This window comes from Chrysemys picta, chromosome 11, assembly GCF_011386835.1.
Source record: "Chrysemys picta bellii isolate R12L10 chromosome 11, ASM1138683v2, whole genome shotgun sequence".
NCBI lineage: Eukaryota > Metazoa > Chordata > Testudines > Emydidae > Chrysemys > Chrysemys picta.
Window position 1 is genome coordinate 2,664,346 of NC_088801.1, and position 23,423 is coordinate 2,687,768.

Consider the following 23,423-nt stretch of genomic DNA (forward strand, 5'->3'; position numbering starts at 1 on the left):
TTTCCCAGGAAGGGAAGAGCTGTTTATTATAATAAATTACAAACGTAAATGCAATAGTACAAAAAATAAATCTAGAAAAGTGACTCCAAACCAACGTCACACAAAGTCTCTGTTATAAAAGAGTTGCTACAAATGGCTAGAAAATGCAGGTTGGATAAGTCCAGCCAAGGGCTTCTATGGACACCCAAATACCACTATGAACCCAGAGGATCGAGTGTGTTCGGACCCACAAGCATTGAGGTGGTACACGGATCCTCAGGGAGGAAGTGCCTGGCATTGCCCAAATGCGACCCCGCTGGCTGATTAAGGAACGCTAGCAGGTTCCGCTGATGGCACTTGACTGTCCAGTTCTCATCCACGAAGGCGGTGGGTCGCAGCATGATGGAGCACGTAGATTAGGAGAAACCTTCAGACTTCAGTCAGAGCCGCAGAGTAGAATCCCCACCACACACTCCAGGAATAACAGGAGAAGCGAACCCGTCTTCCTGAAGCTGAGCCAGGGAAACAATCCCCAATGTCACCACAGAAGAGAAGCCTTCAGCAGCTGTGAACAGAATCCTGGACACACCCTGGGCTCCAGCTCTGCTGGGAATCTGATGCCGAGTCTGGCTTGTATCACCTGGACCCTGCAGTCTGGAAGTGCAGGGTGAAGGTAAGTAAGTGGAATGTGTCCTGGAGAGAGTCCCTGAACCATCAAGGCTTGGTGTTGGGTTTAGTCCATCCAGGATCTGGTTCAATTAAATCTGACCTTGCTGGAGCTCATTCAAGGAGGATGGGGAGAGATGGGGCACTTCTCTGGTGGGAGAGAAACTGAGGTGGGGAGAGGCCAAAGGCACACTGGATCTTGGGGCTGGATCCCCTGCATGGCTCAACCTAGGTGACCATAAGGCACATCTCAGTAAGCATGAGACCCCTTTTTGAAAGCTGGGTTCTTTAGGTTTAGAGACTCCTTCCCCAGAAGGCGCTTGGAGTCAGAAGAACCTCGAAGTAGAAGCTAGACCTGGTTGGTTGGATTCAGCCTGGAAACAGGGTTGAGTTCATTCCAAGGTTCTCTTGGAATGAAGTGTGGTGGGGGTGGAGATAGTACAAGATGGGGCATTAATCAACATCTGTCCCTGAGGAAGTTTGGGGGGCACCACATTTGGGTTGGAGAGATCTCTATGAAAGGACAGGAAAGGGAGTTGCTGGCATGATCTTTCTCAGGACTGGCAAAGAGGGGACTCATTGGGATCTGGATCAAGAGGAGGAGGAGTTCCAGTTTCTATCTCACACACACCGTATTTCACCCATCTCTGTCTTTATCAGATACGTTTCTTGACCAACTGTTGTCAGGGTGGTCTCCCCCAACTCCACGGGGACCTGCCAAGCTCAGGCACTGCGTTGGTCTCAGGAGATGGGGGTGGTGGCCCCTGTTTGTAGACAGAGTACGGGAGTGTCCCCTGTATTCGGGCACTCAAGAGGCGAGTGGAACGGTCTCTCCCAGGGCAGAGACCTGCTGTTCTCAGGCACTGTGTGTTGGGTGCAGAAGGTGGATGAGCTTCTTGCAGTGATGAGCTGAAGACGGTCGGGGGCTCCCATAGGAACTGGTCTGAGCTTCGCTGACGGAAAGTGCGAGCAGCTTCTCGCTGGCCTTCAGAGACAGGAGCACCTGGAACCCAAAGGAAACGACACTCATCACAAAAGCAGCCCGGGCTGCGCTGTGCGTTGCCTTAGTCACGTTCCCTGCCGGGGGCCCTGCCCCATCTACCCGCTTTGCCCGTTAGTCTCAAGGCCTAAAGTCCAGCTTTCTAGGTGTCATGTGGAGCTCAGAACGCTTCACAGAATCAGGATGAGAAGATGGAGGGATGGGCCTGAGGGTTCTCGATGCAGAAGGAGGCTGGATGGCGCCTGGTGCAGGAGCATCATTTAGGTTGCCCCATGGGGCACAAGACTGCCACCCACCTTCCCTGCCCCAGGGGCACGAGACTGGACTCCCCCTGGGGGGAAAGCCGGGTATTCCCAGATGGTGGCGGTGAGGGGCACTGGGCCCAGGGCACAATCACCGCAGTCTCCTGGCGCTAGTGACTCTGGGGAGCGACCAGCATGTGGGGTGTGGGCACGGTGCAGAAGCCCCCACTGCCACCCCTTAACAACAGGCTGGTGCCCCCCAAGCCCTGCGAGTGGCCAGGCCCAGAGGGAGGCAGAGGTGGGGAGGGAACCGAAGGGGACAGGCCTGGCCGGGGAGCTTCCCCGGGGGGGAGGGGGATGGACCCCTGCTGAAATTCACGCCTCCCCCTCCCCCCCTGAAATCTGACAAGGCGCTCCTGACCTGGTGTATCTTTGGCTGCTGGCTGATGGACCGCAGTGCGATCAGTGCTGCCTCCTGCACAGCTGGCTGGGAGTCGTGGCAGGCCACGTCCAGCAGGAGATGGGGGGCTCTGTTCTGGATCAGCACGTCCCCCAGGTCCGCTGGCTGCCTGCCCAAGTTCCCCAGAGCGGAGGCAGCATTACACCGGGTTTTGGCCTGGGGGTCACTCAAAAGCCTCACCACGCTGGGCACGGCTTTCCCCAGGGCGTGCGGGAGGGCGCCGTCCTGATAGGCAGCGTTGCCCACCGCGAAGCTGGCCGACCTGCGCACGCTCTCGTCCTGGTCCGACAGGCGCTCCAGCAGACGCTCCAGCAGGCCCGCCTGGCTCCGCAGCGCCCGGGGGAAGTCCTGGCCGTGCCGCAGCAGGTTGCCCACCAGGCTGCAGGCCTTGGCGCGTATCGGGTGCTCCTGGTGGCACAGCAGGCGGCTCAGCAGCTGGTAGGCTGAGTCCGAGCCGCCCAGAACCTTCTGGAGGAAAGGCAGGTGAGCGGGACAGGTCCGGGCCACGTGGGTCAGGAGGGACAGGAGGTCCATCGTGAGGGGAGGGCTGTCCGAAAGCAAGATGGCCGACAGGAAGGCAGTGGCACAGTCCGAGACAGCAGCCACCCCCACCAACTGGTCGATGACCCGCTGGTCGGACAGGACGAGGTGGCACAGGAGGCTCATGGGAAGCGTGGTCTCCGAGAAGGGCAGATGGTGGCAGCAGACCTAGAAGGAGGAGAGATGGCAGCTGCTGAGAGGACAAGAGGCAGAAATGGGAGGGGAGGTCTCCAGGGTTCTGCTTGGCACGCGGGGAGCAAGAGAGGTGGGGTGGGCAGAGAGAAAGGGAGCATGGAGTCCAGACAGAGAGCCTGGTGCCTGTTCATCACGGCTCCAGAGCCCAAGCAATGGGAAGGAGGGAGCATTCCTGGGTACCTGGAGGAGATGGGCGGGGATCTCGGCGTCTCTCAGGGCCTTCATGACCCACCTGAAGGTCTCAGTGTCCACGTCCAAGGAGAAGGGGAAGCAGAGCAGCTGGCAGGCCTGGAGCACCACAGCTGAGACCAGCTCGGGATCACCGTCCTCCCCCACCTGCCTGGGGTCGAGGGGTCAGAGAGGATCAGATGGAGGAGCCCCACAACGCTAGGCCCAGTGGGGAGGTCTGAGTGGTTGTACCGTTCCTCAGGGCACCAATGGCCCATCGGTCCACACTGTGCCAGCTGTCTGAGTGGGGCCATCCGCAGCAGCACGCACACGCCAACAGGGCCAGTTGTGTCTCGGCTGCCCTTAGAGTCCCAGATTCCAAGGCCAGCAGGGACCACTGTGATCATCTGGTCTGACCCCATGTAGAGCTCAGGCCAGAGACCTGCCCCCCAGTCACTCCTAGAGCAGAGCTTTTAGAGAAACACCCAATCTTGGGTGAAAAACCACAAGTGATGGCGATTCCACCACAACCCCTGGGAAGTTGCTCCGGTGGTTCATTACCCTCCTTGTTAAAAACGTACACCAGTCTAGCTTCAGCTCCAGCCATTGGACTGTGTTAACCCTTTCTCTGCTAGACCAACCAGCCTGTTCTCACGTATTTGTTCCCCATGTAGATACTTAGAGACTGATCAAGTCGTCCTGAAACTGACTCTTTGATAAGATCCATAGACTGGGCTCTTTGAGGCAGGATTTCTAAGGCTCTTCTCTGCACCTCTCCGAGTTAGCGTGTTCTCTAGCTCCCCGTTCCCCATGGCACCGCCGGTCACCAAGCCCCCACGTCCCGCCCAGCCAAGCTCCTGACTGGCTGGAACTCACGTCTGCGCCAGGTGACCCAGGAAGTCGAGGGACAGCAGCTTGGGGAAGGTCGCCATGATGACGCTGTCGGGGTGGGCGAGCTGAGGAAGGCACTGGTGAGGCTCTCGGGTGAAGACGAAGAGGGCCAGGCTGAGGAAGAGCGCGGTGCCTGCAGGGGATGGGGAAGTTGGCAGACAGGTGAAACGAGGGGTGAGCAATGAGTCTTGCCCCGCCCCCCATCCCAGGCACTGGGCGGGTTCTGGGGCAGCCAGGCCGCTCCATCTTGCCTCGCAGGCATGAGGCAGAGTGGGGAGCGCTCCTGCGATCAGGTCCCCACTCCTCCTGCCCGAGACCAGGCAGAGCCAGTGAAGCGTCCGTCGAGCCGGGAGGCCCCAGAAGAGCTGCCTGGGAACGGGTCTGAGGCAGGCTACGTCCCAGTGTCCAAGTGACCCCGAATGTGATCTCCTGGAGACGGGCCTGCTGAACGGCAAGCAACCCACCAGGGGGTCTGCACCCCCGGGCTCAGCTGTCCCCTCCTCTCCAGGGGCTCCAGAGCAGCTTCCCTGTTCCTCTCCTGCCAGCCCAGCACAGGCAGGGATGCCAGCCCCTGAGGACGCGGCGTAGGCCGGCTCAGTCACTGGCCCCTGCGGCTCACTGGCTCTGTGGCTGAGCTCGCTGCCCCAGGAAGACGGGCTGCCACGTTCGAATCAGTCTGGATGTCTAAGGCACCCAGCACCAGCCTTGGCTTCCTAAGGCCCATGTTAATGTCCCAGGATGTCAAGGGGGCTTTAGAGACCTGGTGAGGGGGCGCTGGGTATGATCTAGCTACTAATAAACCAAGGGACCAGACTTCCGCTGCCTGAGAGAAGGGCTGAACCCAGGAGTGAGGCAGAAGATGCTTGGGTAGATCAGGTGATACACGAACGGCTCCACACCGAGACACAAACCTTCAACTGAAGTTCTAGCTAAGGCACCTATCAGCCCCCCATCACTGGGGTATCTCAGCACCTCACAGCCCACTGCGGGGCAGGGCTGTCATCCCCATTGGGCAGCTGGGAAACTGAGGCCCAGAGAGCCTAAGTGACAATCTCAGTCTGTGGGGGAGCCGGGAATGGAACCCAGGTCTCCTGAGTGCCAGGCTAACCACTGGGCCGTCCTTCCTCACGTTCTTCACCCTTCAAAAATTCCAGCCAGGCTGCATCTGGGTGCACGTATGAGTCTTCAAAGGAACCTGCCGCAGGAGCCATGCTAATGGGGTCGGGAGGGCCGGAGCTCCAGGCTGAGGGAATCCATTCATCTCAGCTGTCGCCATGGAGATTAGCAAGTGAGGAATCTTTGCTTCCCACACCTCCAGAAGCTCATGTGAAGAGCTGCCCCGCGTGAAGGAAGCAGCTTCCACCCCTCGTGGGATCCTGCACAAAGTACCCCCCCGTACCAGCTCCCAGATGTGGGGGATATTTACCGGCCAGAGAGCATTCTGGGACATGTAGTCTTAGGCCACCGGTGAAAGTGACATTCCTCCCTCCCTACCTTGAGGGGAGATGAGGGTCCAGTCTGGCTCCGGAGTGGGCTGGCCTGGCCGCGGCGTCTCACCCTCCATCACCGGCTCAGCGGCGGCCAAGCGGAGCATCATGGCGAAACGGTGCCAGGCGACGTTCCATAGCTCCGAGCCGGCAAACCCGCGCACTGTCACCGTGTTGCCCTGGTGGAGGGAGAACGCCAGGCGGTAGCCATGCCGCGCGAGGCAGAGCGCCCTCGACCCTCGCCACCACCAAGAGGCCAAACCCAGAGCCTGGTAGGCAGCTGGTACGCCCACTGAAGTAAGGGCCTGGCCCCGTGGGAGCTGGGGTGGGGTGTCAGCACCTCACCAGACTGGACCAGGGGCTCAGACTCTTTCAAGGCCACATCACAGTAGAGAGATGGTCTCATGGGCACCCCCACCCCGACGGGCCAGTCCCCAGCCCCTGCCTCCCCTTCCCCCTGCAATCACATAGCCCGCTGGTATCTCCAGCAGCTGCTCCCCAGCGAGTCCCGGGACTAGGGAGTTGGGGGCCCTGCTTGTGCCACTTTAACGGGTCTGGAGGTCAGAAGTGCCAAGCGCCCCCCTTTGAAACCCAGGCCCCCTCAGGGAGACCCCCAGATCACGGCTCGCTTTGGGAATGGTGTCAGTGCACTGGGCGTTGTGTCTCCATCTCACTGCACCACTCCCGGGGCCCTTCCTCTCCCGCTGGGGGCTGGCAGCTCCACACCCAGGGGCGGCTCCTGGTCCCTCTCCAGCTCCTCTGCGGCAGGGAGCTCTGTGGAGGAGGCGGTGGGGCTGGCCTCTCATTCCTAGCTGCTTTCACAGTCCCCTTTGCAAGGAAGAGCCTGGCTCCTGACAGCCACAGCTGGGACCAAGGCACCGGCCCCAAGTGAGCAGCCAGCTCTCTGGGCCCCCAGCAGCAGGCTGGATTTGAATTGGTGACAGAGCTGATACCCAGTGCTCTCCGCTCCCCCCAGCTAGGAAGCCTCATGTCAGCTGGCCACTCCCCCGTGTTCTCCCCACACCTCCCCCCAGCTCAGCCCTTCCTGCTCAGTCAGGGGCATCCAGACGTTCCTGTAACATTTTCAGGAAGCCTGTGTGTGCCTCAGTTTCCCCCCTATTTGCATTGTTACCCTGTGGGGGCGGAGGACTGTTTGGTGGCAGGGCAGGCTAAGAGACAGATATGTATGGCGCGTAGCTGGCTGAGGCGGGATGGGTCATTACAAAGGACTGGCTGACCCCCGCATCAATGCAGAATTCATGAAGCCATCCCCACGCCATTGACAGCCAGAGGGAGATGGATTTCCCCACCTCTCGGCAGGGAAGCAGAGCCACGCCCCCAGCTGGAGAACAAAGGACCGGGAAGGATGGGTGTGGGGGGGTCTGGTCTGGGGAGGCCTTGAGGCTGACCCAGGAGGAGGAGTGAGACCCCGTGGGGGTCTGACACACGGAAGGGGTTGCACCAAGAGACCGTTCCACAGCTGGGGGCGTAGCCCCAATCGTGTGGATCCGGGACACCTGGTTTGACCCTTGACCACCCCCTCTGGTCCTCAGCAGCCTCCCTCCAAGGCAGTCCCGGTGCCGGATCCACGCAGACAGCGAGGTACCTGGGCGAGGAGCTGCAGCAGGAGAAGCAGGAATCCATCGTAGAGGCCGGTGCCCATGGGTGGGGGCAGGTGCAGCTGGAAGAGAAATGGGGCAGGAGGGGCCCAGGTCAGCGCTGGGCACTGGGCTCTAGAACTGGGAGGTTCCAAACGCTCCCACAGCATCAGACGGGTGCTGAGCCACGGGTGGCCTGGTCAGGGCGTCCCAGCCTGTCCGTCCCCTCACTGGGGTGCACTGGGGGTTCCTGGCCGTGCCCGCCCACGGGGCAGCCCCCTGGCTGGTCGCCCCTTACCTCGGCAGGCGCAGTGAGTGCATTTGTCATGGCCGACATGGCCTCCTCGCACCCCACCTCGATGGCTGCCCCGTGCTGGCCGAGCTGAGCCAGCAGGAATCCCGCGGCGCTCTGCAGGGGAGGGGAGAGTCAGCACCGTACAGTCTGGGGGTACACACAGCTGGCCATACCCTTCCTCCGGCACGCCTTCCCCCGCCCACCGGGAGTTGACGGCGAGCATCTCCCCCCGGGTATAGGAACAGTCAGACTGACCCCCTAGCCCCCACCCATGGGGATCTGACTGTGAGCATCTTGCCCTGGGTGTAGGAACAGGCAGATTGCCCCCCTAACCCTCACTCATGGGGATCTGACGGCGAGCATCTCCCCCCAGGTGTAGGATCAGCCAGACTGCCCCCACACCCCTCAGCCTATGAGGATTTGGTTGTGACCCCCTCCCCCTGAGTGTAGGAACAGTCTGACTGCAGCTAGCTCCCTGAATGGGAAGGGTTAGGCAGAGAGGCAGGGCTCTGCCCATACACGGATGGGGATTAGGCCATTTCAAGCCAGGCACGGCCCTCCCGGGACAGGAGCCAGTTGGGTGGGGCTGTGCCAGGCGGACGGACTCACCACAAGGGAGACGACAGCCGATTGGGTGAAGAGCTCGGCGGTGGCACTCACCACCAGGTCCACCCTGAAACACAGCGACCCAGACCCAGGCATCAGGAGAAGCTGGGAAATCGATCCCTGCCGGGGACTGACTCACCCCAGCAGGCCCTACAGAGCTGGGCAAACTGATCACGGACAGCAACCACTTCCCCCAGCACTGAAAGGCGGCCACCTCTGAGAGGCAACGCAGCAGCTGGGTCACAGTATATAGCAACGCTGGTGACGCAATCCCGTAATTCAACACACTGACGGGGACTTTCGGGAGGCGGAATGAAGCTGCCCAGCTGGCATTTGGCCAAGGCAGAGGGTCCAGAGTCTGGTTCTTGGGAAAACCCCTGAGGGCTTCATGTCTTGTCTTCTGAGAAAAGTGGTACTGCAGCAGCCCAGCGCCCCCTAGTGCCACCCTGGGGTCTGTACTGAGCCCCACATCCTGTTCCCCGCAGCCCAGCGCCCCCTAGTGCCGCCCTGGGGTCTGTACTGAGCCCCACATCCTGTTTCCTGCAGCCCAGCGCCCCCTAGTGCCGCCCTGGGGTCTGTACTGAGCCCCACATCCTGTTCCACGCAGCCCAGCGCCCCCTAGTGCCGCCCTGGGGTCTGTACTGAGCCCCACATCCTGTTCCCCGCAGCCCAGCGCCCCCTAGTGCCGCCCTGGGGTCTGTACTGAGCCCCACATCCTGTTTCCTGCAGCCCAGCGCCCCCTAGTGCCGCCCTGGGGTCTGTACTGAGCCCCACATCCTGTTCCACGCAGCCCAGCGCCCCCTAGTGCCGCCCTGGGGTCTGTACTGAGCCCCACATCCTGTTCCCCGCAGCCCAGCGCCCCCTAGTGCCGCCCTGGGGTCTGTACTGAGCCCCACATCCTGTTCCCCGCAGCCCAGCGCCCCCTAGTGCCGCCCTGGGGTCTGTACTGAGCCCCACATCCTGTTCCCCGCAGCCCAGCGCCCCCTAGTGCCGCCCTGGGGTCTGTACTGAGCCCCACATCCTGTTCCCCGCAGCCCAGCGCCCCCTAGTGCCGCCCTGGGGTCTGTACTGAGCCCCACATCCTGTTCCCCGCAGCCCAGCGCCCCCTATCGCCCCACTGTGGTCAGCGCTGCCTCCGAGGGGAAAGCGCCCCTGGCCTGCAGCCACAAAGCTGGTGGGCTCCTTTGCAGGAGAAGGGTCACCGCAGCTTCCCTGAAACGCTCTGTCCACGGGGAGGTCCAGCGCTAGCTGCAGCCCGGCCCTGGCGGGGATCCCATCTAGGAGCAGATCTCGCTGCGGCCACCAGCCACTGGGGAAGGGGCGTGTGGAGTAGACTAGACCGACGCCCCCCCAGCTCACCCCGCAGGCGCTGAACGGCCAATGTCCCTGCCCAGGCCAGGTGCGGGGTGGGGGCAGACACACTTACCGGGGAGGGAGAGCCTGCAGCTGGAGGGTGAGCAGGGACAGCAGGTGCAGCGACGCCTCGCAGGCTTGCACCCGCAGCCGCTCTCCCATCGGGACCTGCAAAGGAGAGAGCTCAGGGCTGGGGGAAGAGAGTCCTGGGGGCTGGGCAGGAGGGCAAAGGCTGCCAGGGTGGGCACCACTGAATCACTGGGCTGCTCAGACCAGAGGCAGACCTGGGACAATGGTTCCTTTCCTGGTTACCTCCACCCTGCCCTACCCCCACCTCTCACCAAATTGGTCCCAACTCCTCCCCTGCAGGCCCTGGCTAACCTCCCTCTCCCCTCCCCCAGACCCCTTTCCTCTACCCCCCACCTTACGCCTTCTCCCCGCTCCCCCCTGCGATTCTTGGTACAGTCCTCTCTGCTCATTCTGCACCACTAGGGCCCACGTCGCCCCAGGTCCCTCTCCCCACCACAGCCGGATCTAGTCTGGGGGCTGGATCTAGTCCGTGCTCAGCAGGAGCCCGACAGAGGGAGGAGCCCAGCTGTACCGCGATCCGCCCCCCGGGGGGCTCCGTGGGGTGAGAGGGACGTACCTCGCCCTTCACCAGCCAGGCCAGGGAGCTCGGCACTTGCTGCCCCTTTGCCAGGAGCCGGCATAGGCTTTTACTGGCTTGGCCGCAGGAGTACAAGACCTGGGGGACAGAGACAGCAGAGGTCAGCGCGGGGGACACACAGAGCCAGGAGCCCAGCTAGGAAAGGAGAAGGGGGGAAGAAGTGCCCTGTCCCCCCGGGAGGGGAACAGAGACCCATGACCAGACCACAGGCCGTCGTGGGCTCGGTTTCATGGTGACCCCACATTGCAGGCGGGCCCCAAGGTTCCCAGCAGGGAGAAGGAGGATGGCTGAGGTCTACCACCATGACAGCAGCGGGCCCGTTGCTATCTGGCACGACCGGTGCCCCGTGGGTGCCATGCTGTGGGAGCTACCGCAATGGGGCCGGGGCTGGATTTGATCCCCAGGGGAGAGCACAGCTGGGGGCCTCGCCACTCACAGCCCCATCCCATTGGCCCCACGGAAGCCCACCAAGGGGCAATGGAGGCACGGCGGGGTCAGCCCGGGGACCCGTTACCCTCAGCACGTTCAGGGAGCAAGCCGGGCGCTCGAGTCCCGCCAGCAGCGTCACTAACAGCCAGCTGTTTTCCTCCAGTTTCTCAGCCACCTGCTGGGCCACCTGTGGGAAACCAGACAAGAGGATCACAGCCCCAGAGAGCTGCTAGTGACCTAGATGGTAGGGGGCGCTCTGCTGCAGGGAGCGGGGGGCTCTCGCCTCTGAGCCAGTGCTGGCCCCAATGCCCCAGCCTGGCGCTAGGGGGCGCTGTGCTGCAGGGAGTGGGGTGGGGTCACTAGGGGCCGTTCTCCCCTGGCAGTCAGTGCTGGCCCCAGCCTGGCGCTAGGGGGCGCCATGCTGCAGGGAGCAGGGTGGGGGCTCAGTAGGGGGCGCTCTCCCCAGCACGGCCCTGGGGGAACGCTGCATTCTCTTTTGAAGAAGGTGTAACACCGTGGCCAAGCCCGCCTAGGGCTGTTAAAGACCCTCTCGCGCTGTCTCTGCGCCCGCGTCGGGGCGTTTACCCAGCGTCCTGCTCAGATCCCAGCGGGAATAATCGCATTCCCCCGTGTGTTCCATTGCCTTCGGGAGCCTCATTTACTCCCTGTCCTGAGCTGCTGCGTGGCACTGCTGTGCGCTGTTATACACCTGCCACTTTCCACCCCAGAGGTGGCTGCACGCGAGTGTCCCCTGGGCAGCGTCTGTACAGTGCTCTAGATCAGGCCAGGGCGGTGGCAGTGACCCCGTCGGGAAGGGTCACCTTCAGCCACGCAGGGCGCTCGCAGGGCACTTGTTGCCTCGGGAAGGAACCGTGAGTGGGCCGAGCTCCTGACCTGCTTTTTGGCCTCCTGGCACCCGTTCCGCCCCACGGGGAGGCTGCAGACTGCGGCCAATGCTGCTGTGAAGACATCTGCCCCACGCTCCCGCTGCTCCCGCACGGCTTTCGCCTCCCTCGCTGGCTCTGGGCAGGGACGAAAGATCAAAGAAGACACGTAATTATGAACAAAGATCGGGCTGCTGAGACAGCCAGATGGACAATTAGTGCACAGGGGCTGCGGGTCGGGATTGAGGGGCACCAGCAGAGCTGGGAGCGGGAACTGTCTGTTCTACCCTTGGCTCTGATCAGGGCCATTGGTCACTTACTTTCCCCAGCACTAAAATGAGGAACAAAGACCCGTGGGCAGTGACTGCAGTTCGCTGGGGACCCTGCCAGCCCGAGGGGCCGGAGGAAGCCCAGCCACCAGGCAGATGTGGGGCTGTCCCCATCAGGGGGGATATCCCCCCATTCATCCCAGGTGCGGGGAGAGCGTTACCTTCTGGAGCGGGCTGCTCCAGGGTGGCCCCCTGGAGGAGTGCATCCAGCACGGGGCGCTGCTTGGCGAGCAGGCTGGCGTAGAAGGGGCCCGACACACAGGGGCTGCTGCTGTCCATGCCCTCACAGAGCCAGGCGAAGCACTGCAGAGGGACCCAGAGATCTGCAATCAGCGCACGGCTGGGGAGAGGGACGGGGCAGGGAAGGGGAGGCCGTGGGCGGAGGCTCTAGGCCTGAGAGGGGAGGGGGTCCCGGATGATCCTGAGCCATGACCGTGCGGGGCGCAGGAGCCCGCAGGATTGCCCCTCCAGGGGCAGGGCTGGCGGGGGGGGGCGCGGTGAGAGAGACACAAGGAAGGGGCGAGGGGACGGGAAGGAGGCTGTGCGCTGGGCCATCAGAGCGCGCAGGAGCTCGCAGGATTGCCCCTCCAGGGGCAGGGCTGGGCGGGGGAGGGTGACAGAGACACAAGGAAGGGGCGAGGGGACGGGAACAAGGCCGTGCGCTGGGCTGTCGGAGCACGCAGGAGCTCGCAGAATTGCCCCTCCAGGGGCAGGGCTGGCGGCGGGGGCGACACAAGGAAGGGGCGAGGGGACAGGAACGAGGCCGCGGGAGCGCAAGGGAGGCGCCCAGTGAGTGAGCAGGGGGGTGCGAGAGGGAGCCGAGCACGCGGGAGGGGCCCCTTTACCATGCTGCTCTGCTCGCGGAGCCTTGTCTCGACATCCGTCGGCTGGGCCAGCAGCTGGGGGAGCAGGGAGAGGAAGCCGGCAGCCGCCTCGTGGAAAACCTGCATGCTGGGGGAGGCGGGTGTCGGTGGAGGCGAGGCCCTGGGGGCCAGGGGTCGCCCGATGAACTGCACGCTCAGCCAGGCAATGGGACCAGCTCTCCCCATGGGATCTGCCAGCTGCGCCCGTACTGCAGAGCCCCCGGGGGAGGACAGCCCAGGGAGGCTGGTGTCTGGCTAACGGGCAGATCAGCCCCAGCGGAGGCGCCACGGCCCAGTGGGGATGCCTCAGGACTGGGAGACGGAAGGTCTGAACTCGTCAGCTCTGCTACCCTGTGGGATCCGGGAGTATCCCTGCCCCCCCCTCCCTGCCTCAGTTTCCCCAGCTGTACAATGGGGGATGATGATCCTGACTGAGAGCCCTGGAGGACACCGTGCTGTGGAGGGGCCACATTCGGGTCTCTCCCCTGTGCTGCGAGTTCTAATCCTGGAGTGTGGCCCCGAGGATGGAGCCAGCACGTGAGGGGCTGGTGGGGAGAAGGGTGGGAGGGGATCTCAGTGCAGTGCCTCTCAGAGACTCCGGTTCCAGTACAGGCCACTCCCGCACGCCGGCGGCCACTCTACCTTCTCCTCCGGCTCCGCTGCAGGTGGGACTCACTGGCGAAATAGGCCGCTGTCACGCCAACCAGGTCCGTCAGCAGCGTGATGCACCAGGGCTGCTGCGGGAGCAGGAAAGAACCCATGTGCCAGGGAGCGCCACTCAGACAGGCTGGCAGCCAAACTGCCCGGCCCTATGGCACCACAGGACCCTTCCCCCTCTGACAAGGGCTTGCAAGGGGGAGCTAGTCCCTCAGGGTTAGCTCCGGGAGGTAGCACACCCAGAGATGGAGGTGGGCCACAACTGAACTCATGCAGCGGTGATGATACAACAGCCTCTAGGGGGCAACCCCCCCCACAGGCCTCCCCCACCCTTGCCCCAGCGGCCTGGCACGCCTCAGCATGTGCAGAACTAGCCTCTGGGGGTGGGGGGACACGCATACCCAGCACTCCCTGCACCCACCTGCTTGCTGCTGGCGCTCTGCAGGATTTGCCCGAGCAGGTGCAGCAGGAAGTGAGGTAAATCCGCGGCCTGGCAGAAGCTGTACAGAAGCTCTGAGTCACACCTGGTGGCGAGCAGGTTGCCCAGGACGCGGAGGGCAGGGCGGAGATGAGACGCTCCCTCCAACATCCCCTCCAGCACCTGGGCATGGAGAGGCAGAGAAGGGGCCTGTGATGTGAGCACCCTGGCACTGGCATGGGCAGCATGTCTGCCAGCCACAGAGCTCCCCTCATCACAGGGAGGGGGCAGAGCAGGGATCCACCAAACAGGAGAGCTCAGATCTCTGGGGACAAAGGAGGAACTTCCTCCCCTGGATGGGAGGGGGGATGGGTGGATCCAGGTGTTTCCCCCAGGGTCACCAATGCAGGGGGCGGGGAAGGCTTCCCTGCCTTGCTCCGAGCTCCCTGTCCTAGGCACTTCCTTCACCTGTCTCCACGCCGACGCAAAGCACTTAAGGAAGAGAGTCGGGATCATGATCCCCATTGTGCAGATGGGGAAACTGAGGCACAGGACACACTCTCTCTCTCTCCCTCCCTGGGTCCCGCAAGGTAACACGTCTGATAACCGAGTCCAATCTTCTGCCTCCCAGTCCCGAGCCCTTCCTTGAATAGCGAGCTGGGAATAAGGAACGGCTGCCCCCAGCCCACTCCCCCCGGCTGGCCCCACTCGCCTGCTGGCTGGAGTGCTGGAGCCGGGCCCGGATGCGCCGCAGGAAGGCCGGGTCCCCCAGAAGGCTCAGGGGCGTGCTCAGCTGCATGGTGGCGGGTTCCGTGGCCTCGATCAGATGCTGCCATTCGTCGTCACTATCCAGTTCCTAGGTCAAAGGTCACAAGAGAAGGGAGATGGCCACTTCGATACCATAAGGTTGAGGGGAGCGGGGCCACGCCTGCCCCAGACTCCCCAGCGCCCTCAAGCCAGCTCCCAAGGGCCCCAGCCCGCACCCCGTCACCTCTCACCTCGTTCTCCAGGTCCACGGTCTCGATGCTGCGCCTGCCGCGTGGCCCCGCCTCGCTGCCCCCCGCTGGCATGGGAGCCCCCATCTCCACCTCCGGAAACTCCCGCTCGTAATCCTGTGTGATCCGGTGCTCCCTGCCCAAGAAACAGTGCAGCTAGAGACCCGTCCTGCGCCATCTCCTGGCTGACGGGTGCCCCCCAGCCCAGTCCCCCGCCCCAGAAACCCACAGACCCAGCTGAGCCAGGGCAGGCACCCCTGCCCCTCACCGCGGCGTCGGGGGAGGCTCCGTTGTCTCCCACTCGGCCTGGGGCTCTTCTCCCAGGACGGCTTGGTTCTCGTCTCCAGGAGGGGAGCCCGGAGCGCGGGCTGCCTGCTCCCCCTCCCTGAGAGCTGCCTTCCCAGGGGCTGGTTTGGGTTTGTGTCCCAGACCTCCTCTGGCTGCCTCCTTGTTAGACGGCGCGTCTGCCTTCAGCTGCTCCTGGAAAAGACCAAAGAGCTTCAGCCAGGTTAGATCTCCGTGTAACTGACCAAGATCCCAGACTCCTGCCTCCACTCCCCTTTCGGCAGGGTCTCTCTCCCTGTAACTGACAAGCCCCAGACACCCATCTCCCTGTAACTGACCAAGCGCCCCCCCCCCCCCCCGACTCTCACCCAGCCTCTGGGGCCCTATCTGTGTAACTGACCAATCCCTCGGGCGCCTGTCCCCACTCAGTCCCCCCAGTCATCAGGGGATCTCTCTCCCTGTAACTGACCAACCCCCCAGACTCCCATCTCACCCTGATCCCCCATGGGCCCTACTGTGTAACTGTCCCAACCATCTCCTGGCTTCACTCCCCCTCCCACTTCCTCGGGGACCTCCAGCTGGAGGGGCCCTGCTCGGTCTCTCGCCCAGCCCCTGGCCAAGGTCCCTCCTAGGCTCCGTGTGTCCCAGTGAGTTCCCAGCGCCACTGCAGTGAGAGCTCTGCCCAGTCCGCAGGACACCAGACACACACCTTCTTCCGGGCCGCCTCAGCCATCTTCTGCCGCGCCTTCCTCAGGATCTTGGACTGGCCGCTCCTGGGGGCCAGCGAGTGAGCCTGCTTCTCCTTCAGCACCTGCAGCTCCGGGGGCAGCTTGCTGGTGAAGGGGTTCGCGATCCCGTGTTGCTCCATGTCATCGATCACTGCCGGGAGGGGGGGGTGAGCCCAGTCAGGAACCACAGCAACTATAACGGGGGGTGGGGGGAGCTCCAGGGACTGGAGGGGCCAGGCCACCCCATGGGCACTCTGGAGACGGCATGGGCTGGGGGGTTGGTGGCGAGGCAGTTGCCCATTGCATCCAGGGGAGATGGGGCAGAGGGGGTGGCCGGGCTGCGGGCGGGGATGGTGGCTTTGCACCCAGTCCAGCAGGAACAGAGCCGGGGGGGAGCACTCACTGGTGACCCGTCCAGCGATGAAGGGATGGCACAGGAGCTCCGGCCACGACAGGCGCTGGCGAGGGTCCTTCATCAACAGGCCTTGCAGGAAGCTCTGCCCAGGGGCACAGAGACCCATTGTCACGCTCACCGCCTCTCTGTGCCCCCACAATTGCTGCTCTTGCTGGGACACAATGAACTGGGCATGTGCACTAGCCTAATGGGTAGTCAGGACTCCTGGGTTCTACACCCGGCTCGGAAGGGAGTGCGGCGCAGTGGGGAGAAATGGACGTTTCTGGTGAAATGACTGAAATAGTTCAAAGCTGACATACAGTGTCTCATCACTATGCTTCAGCGTTAACATCCCTTGAGATTAATGGGCCAGTCTGTGTCCCTCAGAGCTGCTGTTTCAGGCTGTCTACAAACTCAGGCTGCATCGCTTCTGTCACCCTGGAAGGGTTTCTTCACAACCATAAGGGCTGGAAGCAATTTGTTTAAACAGAAGCTGAGATTCCAGAGGACGATTCAGCAGCAAGGGGCGGATCCTGCACTGAACATGCAGGGCCCTGACTCCCCTTGCAGCCAGCTCTGGGGTGAGCCCTCCGCAGCCATCAAACAGCGCACAGCAACACCGCTCACCAGGGAAGGAAGTGAAGAATCCAGTTTGCAAGGGGAGTCAGTGGAACCGGTCATGATTCCCAAGCAGGAATCTGGACAGCCCATCCCCGAGACAGAGGGGTTCAGTGACCTCGCCTGACGAGGGGCTGTTGGAGCCAGGGGGGGCCTGTCTGGAACTGGGGCAGCTGTGGCTCTGTGGCTGCAGGGGAACTGCCCACCCCTCATCCCCTTTACCTTGAACGAAGGGCTCATGGTTTTGGGCCACTTGATGGGGTCCTTGACGATGAGGCTGACCAGCTGGAAGATGCTGTTGGTGTAGAAGGGCGGCGTCCCCACGAACAGCTCGTACAGAATGCAGCCCACAGACCACAGGTCGGCCGTGTGGTCGTAGGGCTTCTCCTGCACCAGCTCGGGGGACATGTACAGCGGGGTGCCCTTGATGGACGTCAGCACCATGGTGTTGATGCTCATGGCGCGAGCGAACCTGTCGGGCGAGAGGGAGCCCCTTAATTCTGCCTCCAAGAGCCCCCCCCAGCCCAGGAACCCTTTGAATGCCCCAATGGACTCAGATGCCAAGGGCGTGCGACTTCCTCGGGCACCTACCCGAAGTCACAGAGCTTGACGATGCCCCCTTTGCCCAGCAGGATGTTCTGGGGCTTCATGTCGCGGTGCAGGATCCGGTGGGAGTGGAGGTAATAGAGGGCGGAGACCAGCTGGGAGGCGATGTCCTGAACCTGAGAGACACAGCCACTCTGAGGCCTCAGCAGCCGAGTCTGCGTCCTGACCACAGCTCTGCCAGCGCCCTCACTCCTGACCTGCAGCCCTCTGCTAGCCCAGTCCTGGGCCCCCCACAGCTCTGCCAGCACCCCTCACTCCCGCCCGCAGCCCCCTGCTAGCCCAGTCCTGCCCACACACACAGCTCTGCCAGCGCCCCTCACACCCGACCCGCAGCCCCCTGCTAGCCCAGTCCTGGGCCCCCCACAGCTATGCCGGGGCCCCTCACTCCCCCCCCGCAGCTCCCTGCTAGCCCAGTCCTGAGCCCCCCACAGCTCTGCCAACGCCCCTCACTCCCGCCCCGCAGCCCCCTGCTAGCCCAGTCCTGGGCCCCCCACAGCTCTGCCGGTGCCCCTCACACCCACCCCGCAGCCCCCTGCTAGCCCAGTCCTGGGCCCCCCACAGCTCTGCCAGGGCCCCTCACTCCTGCCCCGCAGCCCCCTGCTAGCCCAGTCCTGCCCACACACACCGCTCTGCCTGCACCCCTCACTTCCACCCCGCAGCCCCCTGCTAGGCCAGTCCTGAGCCCCCCACAGCTATGCCAGTGCCCCTCACTCCCACCCCGCAGCCCCCTGCTAGCCCAGTCCTGAGCCCCCCACAGCTCTGCTGGTGCCCCTCACTCCCGCCCCGCAGCCCCCTGCTAGCCCAGTCCTGAGCCCCCCACAGCTCTGCCAGGGCCCCTCACTCCCGGCCCGCAGCCCCCTGCTAGCCCAGCCCTGCCCACACACACAGCTCTGCCGGTGCCCCTTGATCCCGCCCCGCTGCTAACCCAGCTCTGGCTATGCCCACACACTGATCTCTGCCGATGTCCTTCTGTCTCAACCCACAGCCCAAGGCTTTCCACACACTCAGCTCTGCCAGGGCCCCTCAATCCTGACCAACAGCCTCCAGTTATCACGGTCTTGGGCTCCCCACCCAGGCACAGAGCTCTGCCCTAGCTCTTTGATCCCGACCCACCCCTCATCCCTATTCCAGTCCTGGACACAGGTGAGAAGCAGGCTGGGACCCAGCCAGTTCATGTCACTTGTAGCCTAAGGCTAGATTTGAACCCAGCTCGCGTCGAGGTGAAAAGTGAGTTCTCTCTCCCACTTGGCCAATCAGAGCCTTCCCGCCCCTGCCTCTGGGCTCCGATTCCTTCCCCTCTGGACTAAAGACTCGGCAGTGTCCAGCCAGCTCTGACATCCGCTTGTCGGAAGAAGCAACATCGGCACTTCCGGGAGGACCATGAGCCCCTCGCCACGCCCCTGCCCCAGGCCTGACATGACTCCGACTGGCCCTGATGCGTCAGCGTCACAGAGCTACCTGGTCCTCTGGCAGATTCCCATCATCCTCCAGGATCTGGAAAAGCTCCCCCTCCGCGTAGTCCGTCACCACCACCACCTGCAGGGGGGAGACAGGAAGGGATCGTGGGAGCTCGGAGAGCAGGTGCGAAGCCCAGCTGTGTCCTAGGGACCCCTGGGGACGGGATCCATGGCTGGAGCATTGGTGCTGGGAAACCCGCCTGGCGAGGACACTGATTCCAGCACGTCTGGCCAGGGCCAGAGACCCGGACTTAGCCCTTGTTCAGGCAGCGTCCTAGTGGCACTCTGGAGTGAGGCCTCGGGATTGAGCCCAAAGGGCGGAGGAAACACCCCGCTGGGCCCTGGGGAAGGGGAATCACTGGGGAAAGCAGCAGAGGGAGGCGACGAGCGCTGTGCAGTCTGACACGGGACTCACCCATGCAGCGAGACACAAACCCAGTCACAGGAAAGGCCAACGCTTGCTCCTTCCAGCCAGGGCCGCCTGCCCTGATGGCATCGCTGGGAGCGACAGGACACCTCTAGCACCTGCTGGCAGGGCCCAGCTATGGCTCCTCAGGAGAACCTGTGCGGCTGACAATGCATGCGCCTCCCCACCCTCTTACCTCCTTGTCCGTCTCAAAGCTGTCGAGCATCTGGACGATGTTGGGGTGGTGCAGCCCCCTCATGATCTCAATTTCCCGCTGCAGGTTCTTCAGCTCCTTCTCCGATCGCCCGACTTTGGGGATGAACTTCAGCGCCACCACCTGCCAAAGCAGACAAAGCTGGGAGCTGTATGCCCGCACCCACCACTGCTCCCAGCCAGGCCCCAGTCAGGCAAGGATCAACTAGTGACTGCTAGGGTGGAAGGCGAAGGCCAGGTCTACACTCCCCTACCACTGCATGTAACCTTAGCACTGGGCATGGATTAAGGGGATCCCAGAGTTTTCTGTGTTTCAGTGTTCATAACTTTTAAAATCTTGAACTGATTTTCTTCAAACATGGTTAACTGGTAGATCTCAACGAGATCTATAAAACAAGCTAGGGTTGAAAAACTTCAGTCATTTTTAAAAGTATGACGATTCAGTGCTGGGAAATTTTGTAAAGCTTGAGTGTAGCTAGGTCTGCCCATGTGCAGTCTGCATCTTTCTCCAGGGTTCTGATTTTTAAAAGTTGCGTAGGGTTTCCTGGGCAGAATCTTGCACACACTGACTTGTGCAAATTGTAGCACTTAGTCATATAACTGCCTTATTCTGCTGCAAATCAGGTACCAGATGTCTAAGTGCCACTAACAGAATCTGCAATGAATTGACGGCAAAATGGTGGGTGAACAATTGTGCCAGTAGAAATGGAGGAGGGGTGAAAGGCCTTTCCAAAATCAGTGTGTGAACCTCATTTTTTTTTAAATATATGGAGATATACACCTATCTCACAGAACTTGGAAGGTCATTGAGTGGAGTCTAGTCCCCTACCTTCACAGCAGGACCAAATACCATCCTTGATAGATTTTTGCCCCAAATCCCTAAATGGCCCCCTCAAGGATTGAATTCACAACCCTGGGTTTAGCAGGCCAATGCTCAAACCACTGAGCTATCCCTTCTCCCCCGTTGCACTTTCACAGGCTCAGTAACCAAGCTGCAAATTGTCAGGAGTTAATCAAAACCTATTTTTATCTAGCTCAAGCCAAGGTACCAGACCTCAGTGAGATTCTGCCCAAAACAAGTTTCAGATGTTGGTTGCTTTTGCTGCAGCCCTGTCTAAAAGGTACAGGAAGAATCAAGCTGTCAAATTCAGAAATAAATGTTCCAGAAAGTGCTGAGCATGTGAAAGCAGGGGATTAGAATGGAAACTGTTGTGCAACCTTAAGTACAGTGGAAACTACCAGAGAAACAATCTGGTGAGGATCACACATATGATTGTCAGAGACCCTGGACCTGGAGGCCCAGTCACAGAACCCTGAGCTGCATACCAAGAACTCTTCAGCCCTGTGTTATGTTTCCCCCATATGTCCTTTTCCGCACATCTCACCCATCCCACCCACCTCCTCAGAGAGCCCCTCCCTGGATCTCTCCTCACCTGAGCGCTATATTTCCGGCGCCCCTTGTACACCCTCCCGAAGGAGCCCTCTCCAATCATCTCCAGCACGTGGTATTTCTCCATGGTGGGCACGCCAGCCTGACAGGGCAAAGTGGCACATTAGAGGATGTTCAATTCATCTCCCACCTCCTGGGCCTCCCTTTCCCCCTCAGGCCTATGCCAGCTGAGAAGACGGACGGTGCGACGGTTAGGGCACTAGCGAGGAGTTGGGGGACCTGGGTTTGAGTCCCTGTGCTGCCACAGACCTCCTGTGTGACCTCAACAAGTCACTGAGGCCCAGATCCTTTCAATAGGAGTCAGGTGCCTAAATACCTTGGAGCATCCAGGACGTCATCTCTCTGGGCTTCAGTCCCCTCATGTGGAAAATGGAGATGAAAGTACCTCCCTACCTCAGTGTGTGTGGAGGGGGGGGGGGGGGGGGAGGGGAATGATAAACACATTAGAGATTGAGATGCTACGGTGCTACCTAGAAGCTTCTCTTGGGCAGTGGTTCCCAAACTGGGGTTTGTGAAATGTTACAGGGGGTTCTTGGGAAAAAAATCCCTAATGGCACACAGAACTTGCACGGGGCCAGCAGCCTGGTGTCCCTGGACTTCCAAGCTCAAAGCAAGCGGATCTATCACACTGAGGAGATAGAAACGTCAAGACTCCTAAGAACAACAAAAAATATCCACCTCCCTTTCCATTGTTTTAAATGAAACAGGCAGCTAGGATTGTTTTTAAATGATTATGAAGAACAAGTTTAAGCTTTGTTGTAACGTGCGTTGTTTGTCTGGACTGGTCAAGCCCTGAATGCTTGTGTAGGAGGAACTCTTTGAGTTGGCTTCTTAAATACCTTCCTGCTGTTTGACATCTGATACTCCTTGATGAAACCTAGGAGCCTTGTCTTCTAACAGGCTTATTCAAAGTGATACAAGCTACGAAAGTGAGAGCTCGGAAGAGTGTTGCCATTTTCATAATGTAATAAAAATACTGTAATGATAAATAACAATTCATAATAAATAGTGTGCAATAAGCATGTCAAATTTTATATTTCCAAGGTCACTGCTTTTATAATTTATACTCCGGTAAAGGAGAAAATCCCTGGAAATATTCATTTTTAGGAGGGGATTCGTGAGACTTGACATTTTAGTGAAAGGGGTTCACAGGTTGTTAAAGTTTGGGAACCACTGCTCTTGGGAGACCTCCAACATCCCAGCCCCATCTCTGGCTTCCCAGTTCCCTGTCTTTCCTCCCCTACTCCCCATCCTCCTCCTGACACATCTCCAGCTCTTCTCATCCAGCTGCCTGGTTCTCCCTCTGTGCCAGCTCCAGATTCCATCTCTTCCTCTCCAGCCCCGCTGCCCAAACTCATCCGGGTCACCATTCCCTCTTCCCATGGCCTGCTCTGCTCCAGCCTATTCGGCATCCTGCAGCCACACTCCTCCCTGTCCTCCGGCCTGAACACGTCCTTCCCCCAGCTCCTGGCTCCCTCTACTCTCTTGGCATTTCACCTCCCTCCCACACCCTTAGCCTTCTGCTCTTTCCTCCAGGCCAAGGTCTGCATGGTCCCTTGTCCCAGCTTCTCGGCTCCAGGTGGCCTGTACATTTGGGCTGGGTCTTTATTTTATTATTAGTTATTTGTACGGCGCGGCGGGTGAGCTCAGCACCTTGCAGGTGGGGGTGAGGTCGGGGTCCATGCCCTGGACGCAAGCCCGGTTACCCGAAGCCCAAAGATCATCCGCGTCTCCCCACACTCAGAGCTGCGTATCCAGGAACCTACATGGCTCTCCTCAGGGTTGAGCCCCCCAGTATGTGCTCAGTACCCCGAGTCTCCCCAGGAGCCCTGACTCCCAGGTCTCCCTCACAGGGATGTGCCCCGTTCTGCTGCCCAGAGCTTGGCTGTCCATGGGCAGGGTCTGGTAGGTCAGACCAGATCCTATGCCCAGGATCACCCCTGCCCCCCCCCCGGATCACTGCGATCTGGGGATTCACCTCTGCAGGATAGATCGACTCCCCCCCCCCGCCAGGCGCAGGGATCCAGCCCCGCCCCCCCGCCAGGCGCAGGGATCGAGCCCCCCCCCCCCCGCCAGGCGCAGGGATCGAGCCCCCCCCCCCGCCAGGCGCAGGGATCGAGCCCCCCCCCCCCGCCAGGCGCAGGGATCGAGCCCCCCCCCCCGCCAGGCGCAGGGATCGAGCCCCCCCCCCGCCAGGCGCAGGGATCCAGCCCCGCCCCCCCGGCCAGGCGCAGGGATCCAGCCCCGCCCCCCTCCGGCCAGGCGCAGGGATCCAACCCCCCCCCGGGATCTGCCCCCGCGGGATCCCGGCCCCTCTCCCCCACCTGAGCGCCGGGCCCCGCTGCCGCCCGGGCCGTTCGTTGGGATCCACCCGCCCCCGGGGTGCCCGCACAGGTGCCTGACTGGATCCCGGCCTCGCACGCGGACGGAAAGGTGGCCAGGCCCGGCTTCGGCCCCGGCACCCCGCCGCACGGACCCCGCGGTCCGGCCTGTCCCGGGGCTCGGCCGGCGGAGGGGCTCCAGCCCGCCTCTTTATACAGGCGC

At 61.6% G+C, this 23,423-nt stretch overlaps 1 protein-coding gene across 12 annotated transcripts; it reads right to left on the bottom strand.

Moving 5' to 3' along the window:
* On the bottom strand, positions 1 to 23,407 carry STK36 (serine/threonine kinase 36). 12 transcript variants are annotated; one of them, XR_010591497.1, is made up of 27 exons: positions 22,533 to 22,849; positions 20,863 to 20,961; positions 19,413 to 19,598; positions 18,812 to 18,889; positions 17,339 to 17,469; positions 16,970 to 17,219; positions 16,139 to 16,232; positions 15,717 to 15,886; positions 14,991 to 15,202; positions 14,726 to 14,858; positions 14,440 to 14,583; positions 13,731 to 13,910; positions 13,295 to 13,389; positions 12,635 to 12,740; positions 11,951 to 12,092; positions 11,471 to 11,598; positions 10,584 to 10,763; positions 10,127 to 10,225; positions 9,554 to 9,648; positions 8,131 to 8,194; positions 7,525 to 7,635; positions 7,235 to 7,309; positions 5,636 to 5,807; positions 4,127 to 4,274; positions 3,315 to 3,418; positions 2,309 to 3,055; positions 1 to 1,648 (listed from the first exon to the last, which is right to left on the bottom strand). XR_010591497.1 is itself a non-coding variant. In XM_065561361.1 (27 exons), exons 2-27 carry the CDS (start codon positions 20,944 to 20,946, stop codon positions 1,502 to 1,504), a joined length of 4,131 nt encoding a protein of 1,376 aa, XP_065417433.1. In that variant the 5' UTR covers positions 20,947 to 20,961; positions 23,204 to 23,407; the 3' UTR covers positions 1 to 1,501. The 12 variants fall into 12 exon arrangements, 11 of the variants coding, with proteins under 11 accessions (XP_065417433.1, XP_065417434.1, XP_065417435.1 ...); XM_065561361.1 differs by lacking the exon at positions 22,533 to 22,849 and adding an exon at positions 23,204 to 23,407 and having other exon boundaries at positions 3,263 to 3,422; XM_065561362.1 differs by lacking the exon at positions 22,533 to 22,849 and adding an exon at positions 23,204 to 23,403 and having other exon boundaries at positions 3,263 to 3,422; positions 19,413 to 19,553.
* Positions 23,408 to 23,423: the final 16 nt, after the last annotated feature.

Excerpts from the sequence above, each read along its gene's own strand:
- STK36 (XM_042843007.2), bottom strand. The coding sequence starts at position 22,562 with ATGGACCCCGACCTCACCCCCACCTGCAAG. Across the intron at positions 16,233-16,969 it reads CCATGAGCCCTTCGTTCAAG|AGCTTCCTGCAAGGCCTGTT; the intron begins GTAAAGGGGATG and ends GCCCCTGGGCAG. Across the intron at positions 7,310-7,524 it reads CACTCACTGCGCCTGCCGAG|CTGCACCTGCCCCCACCCAT; the intron begins GTAAGGGGCGAC and ends TTTCTCTTCCAG.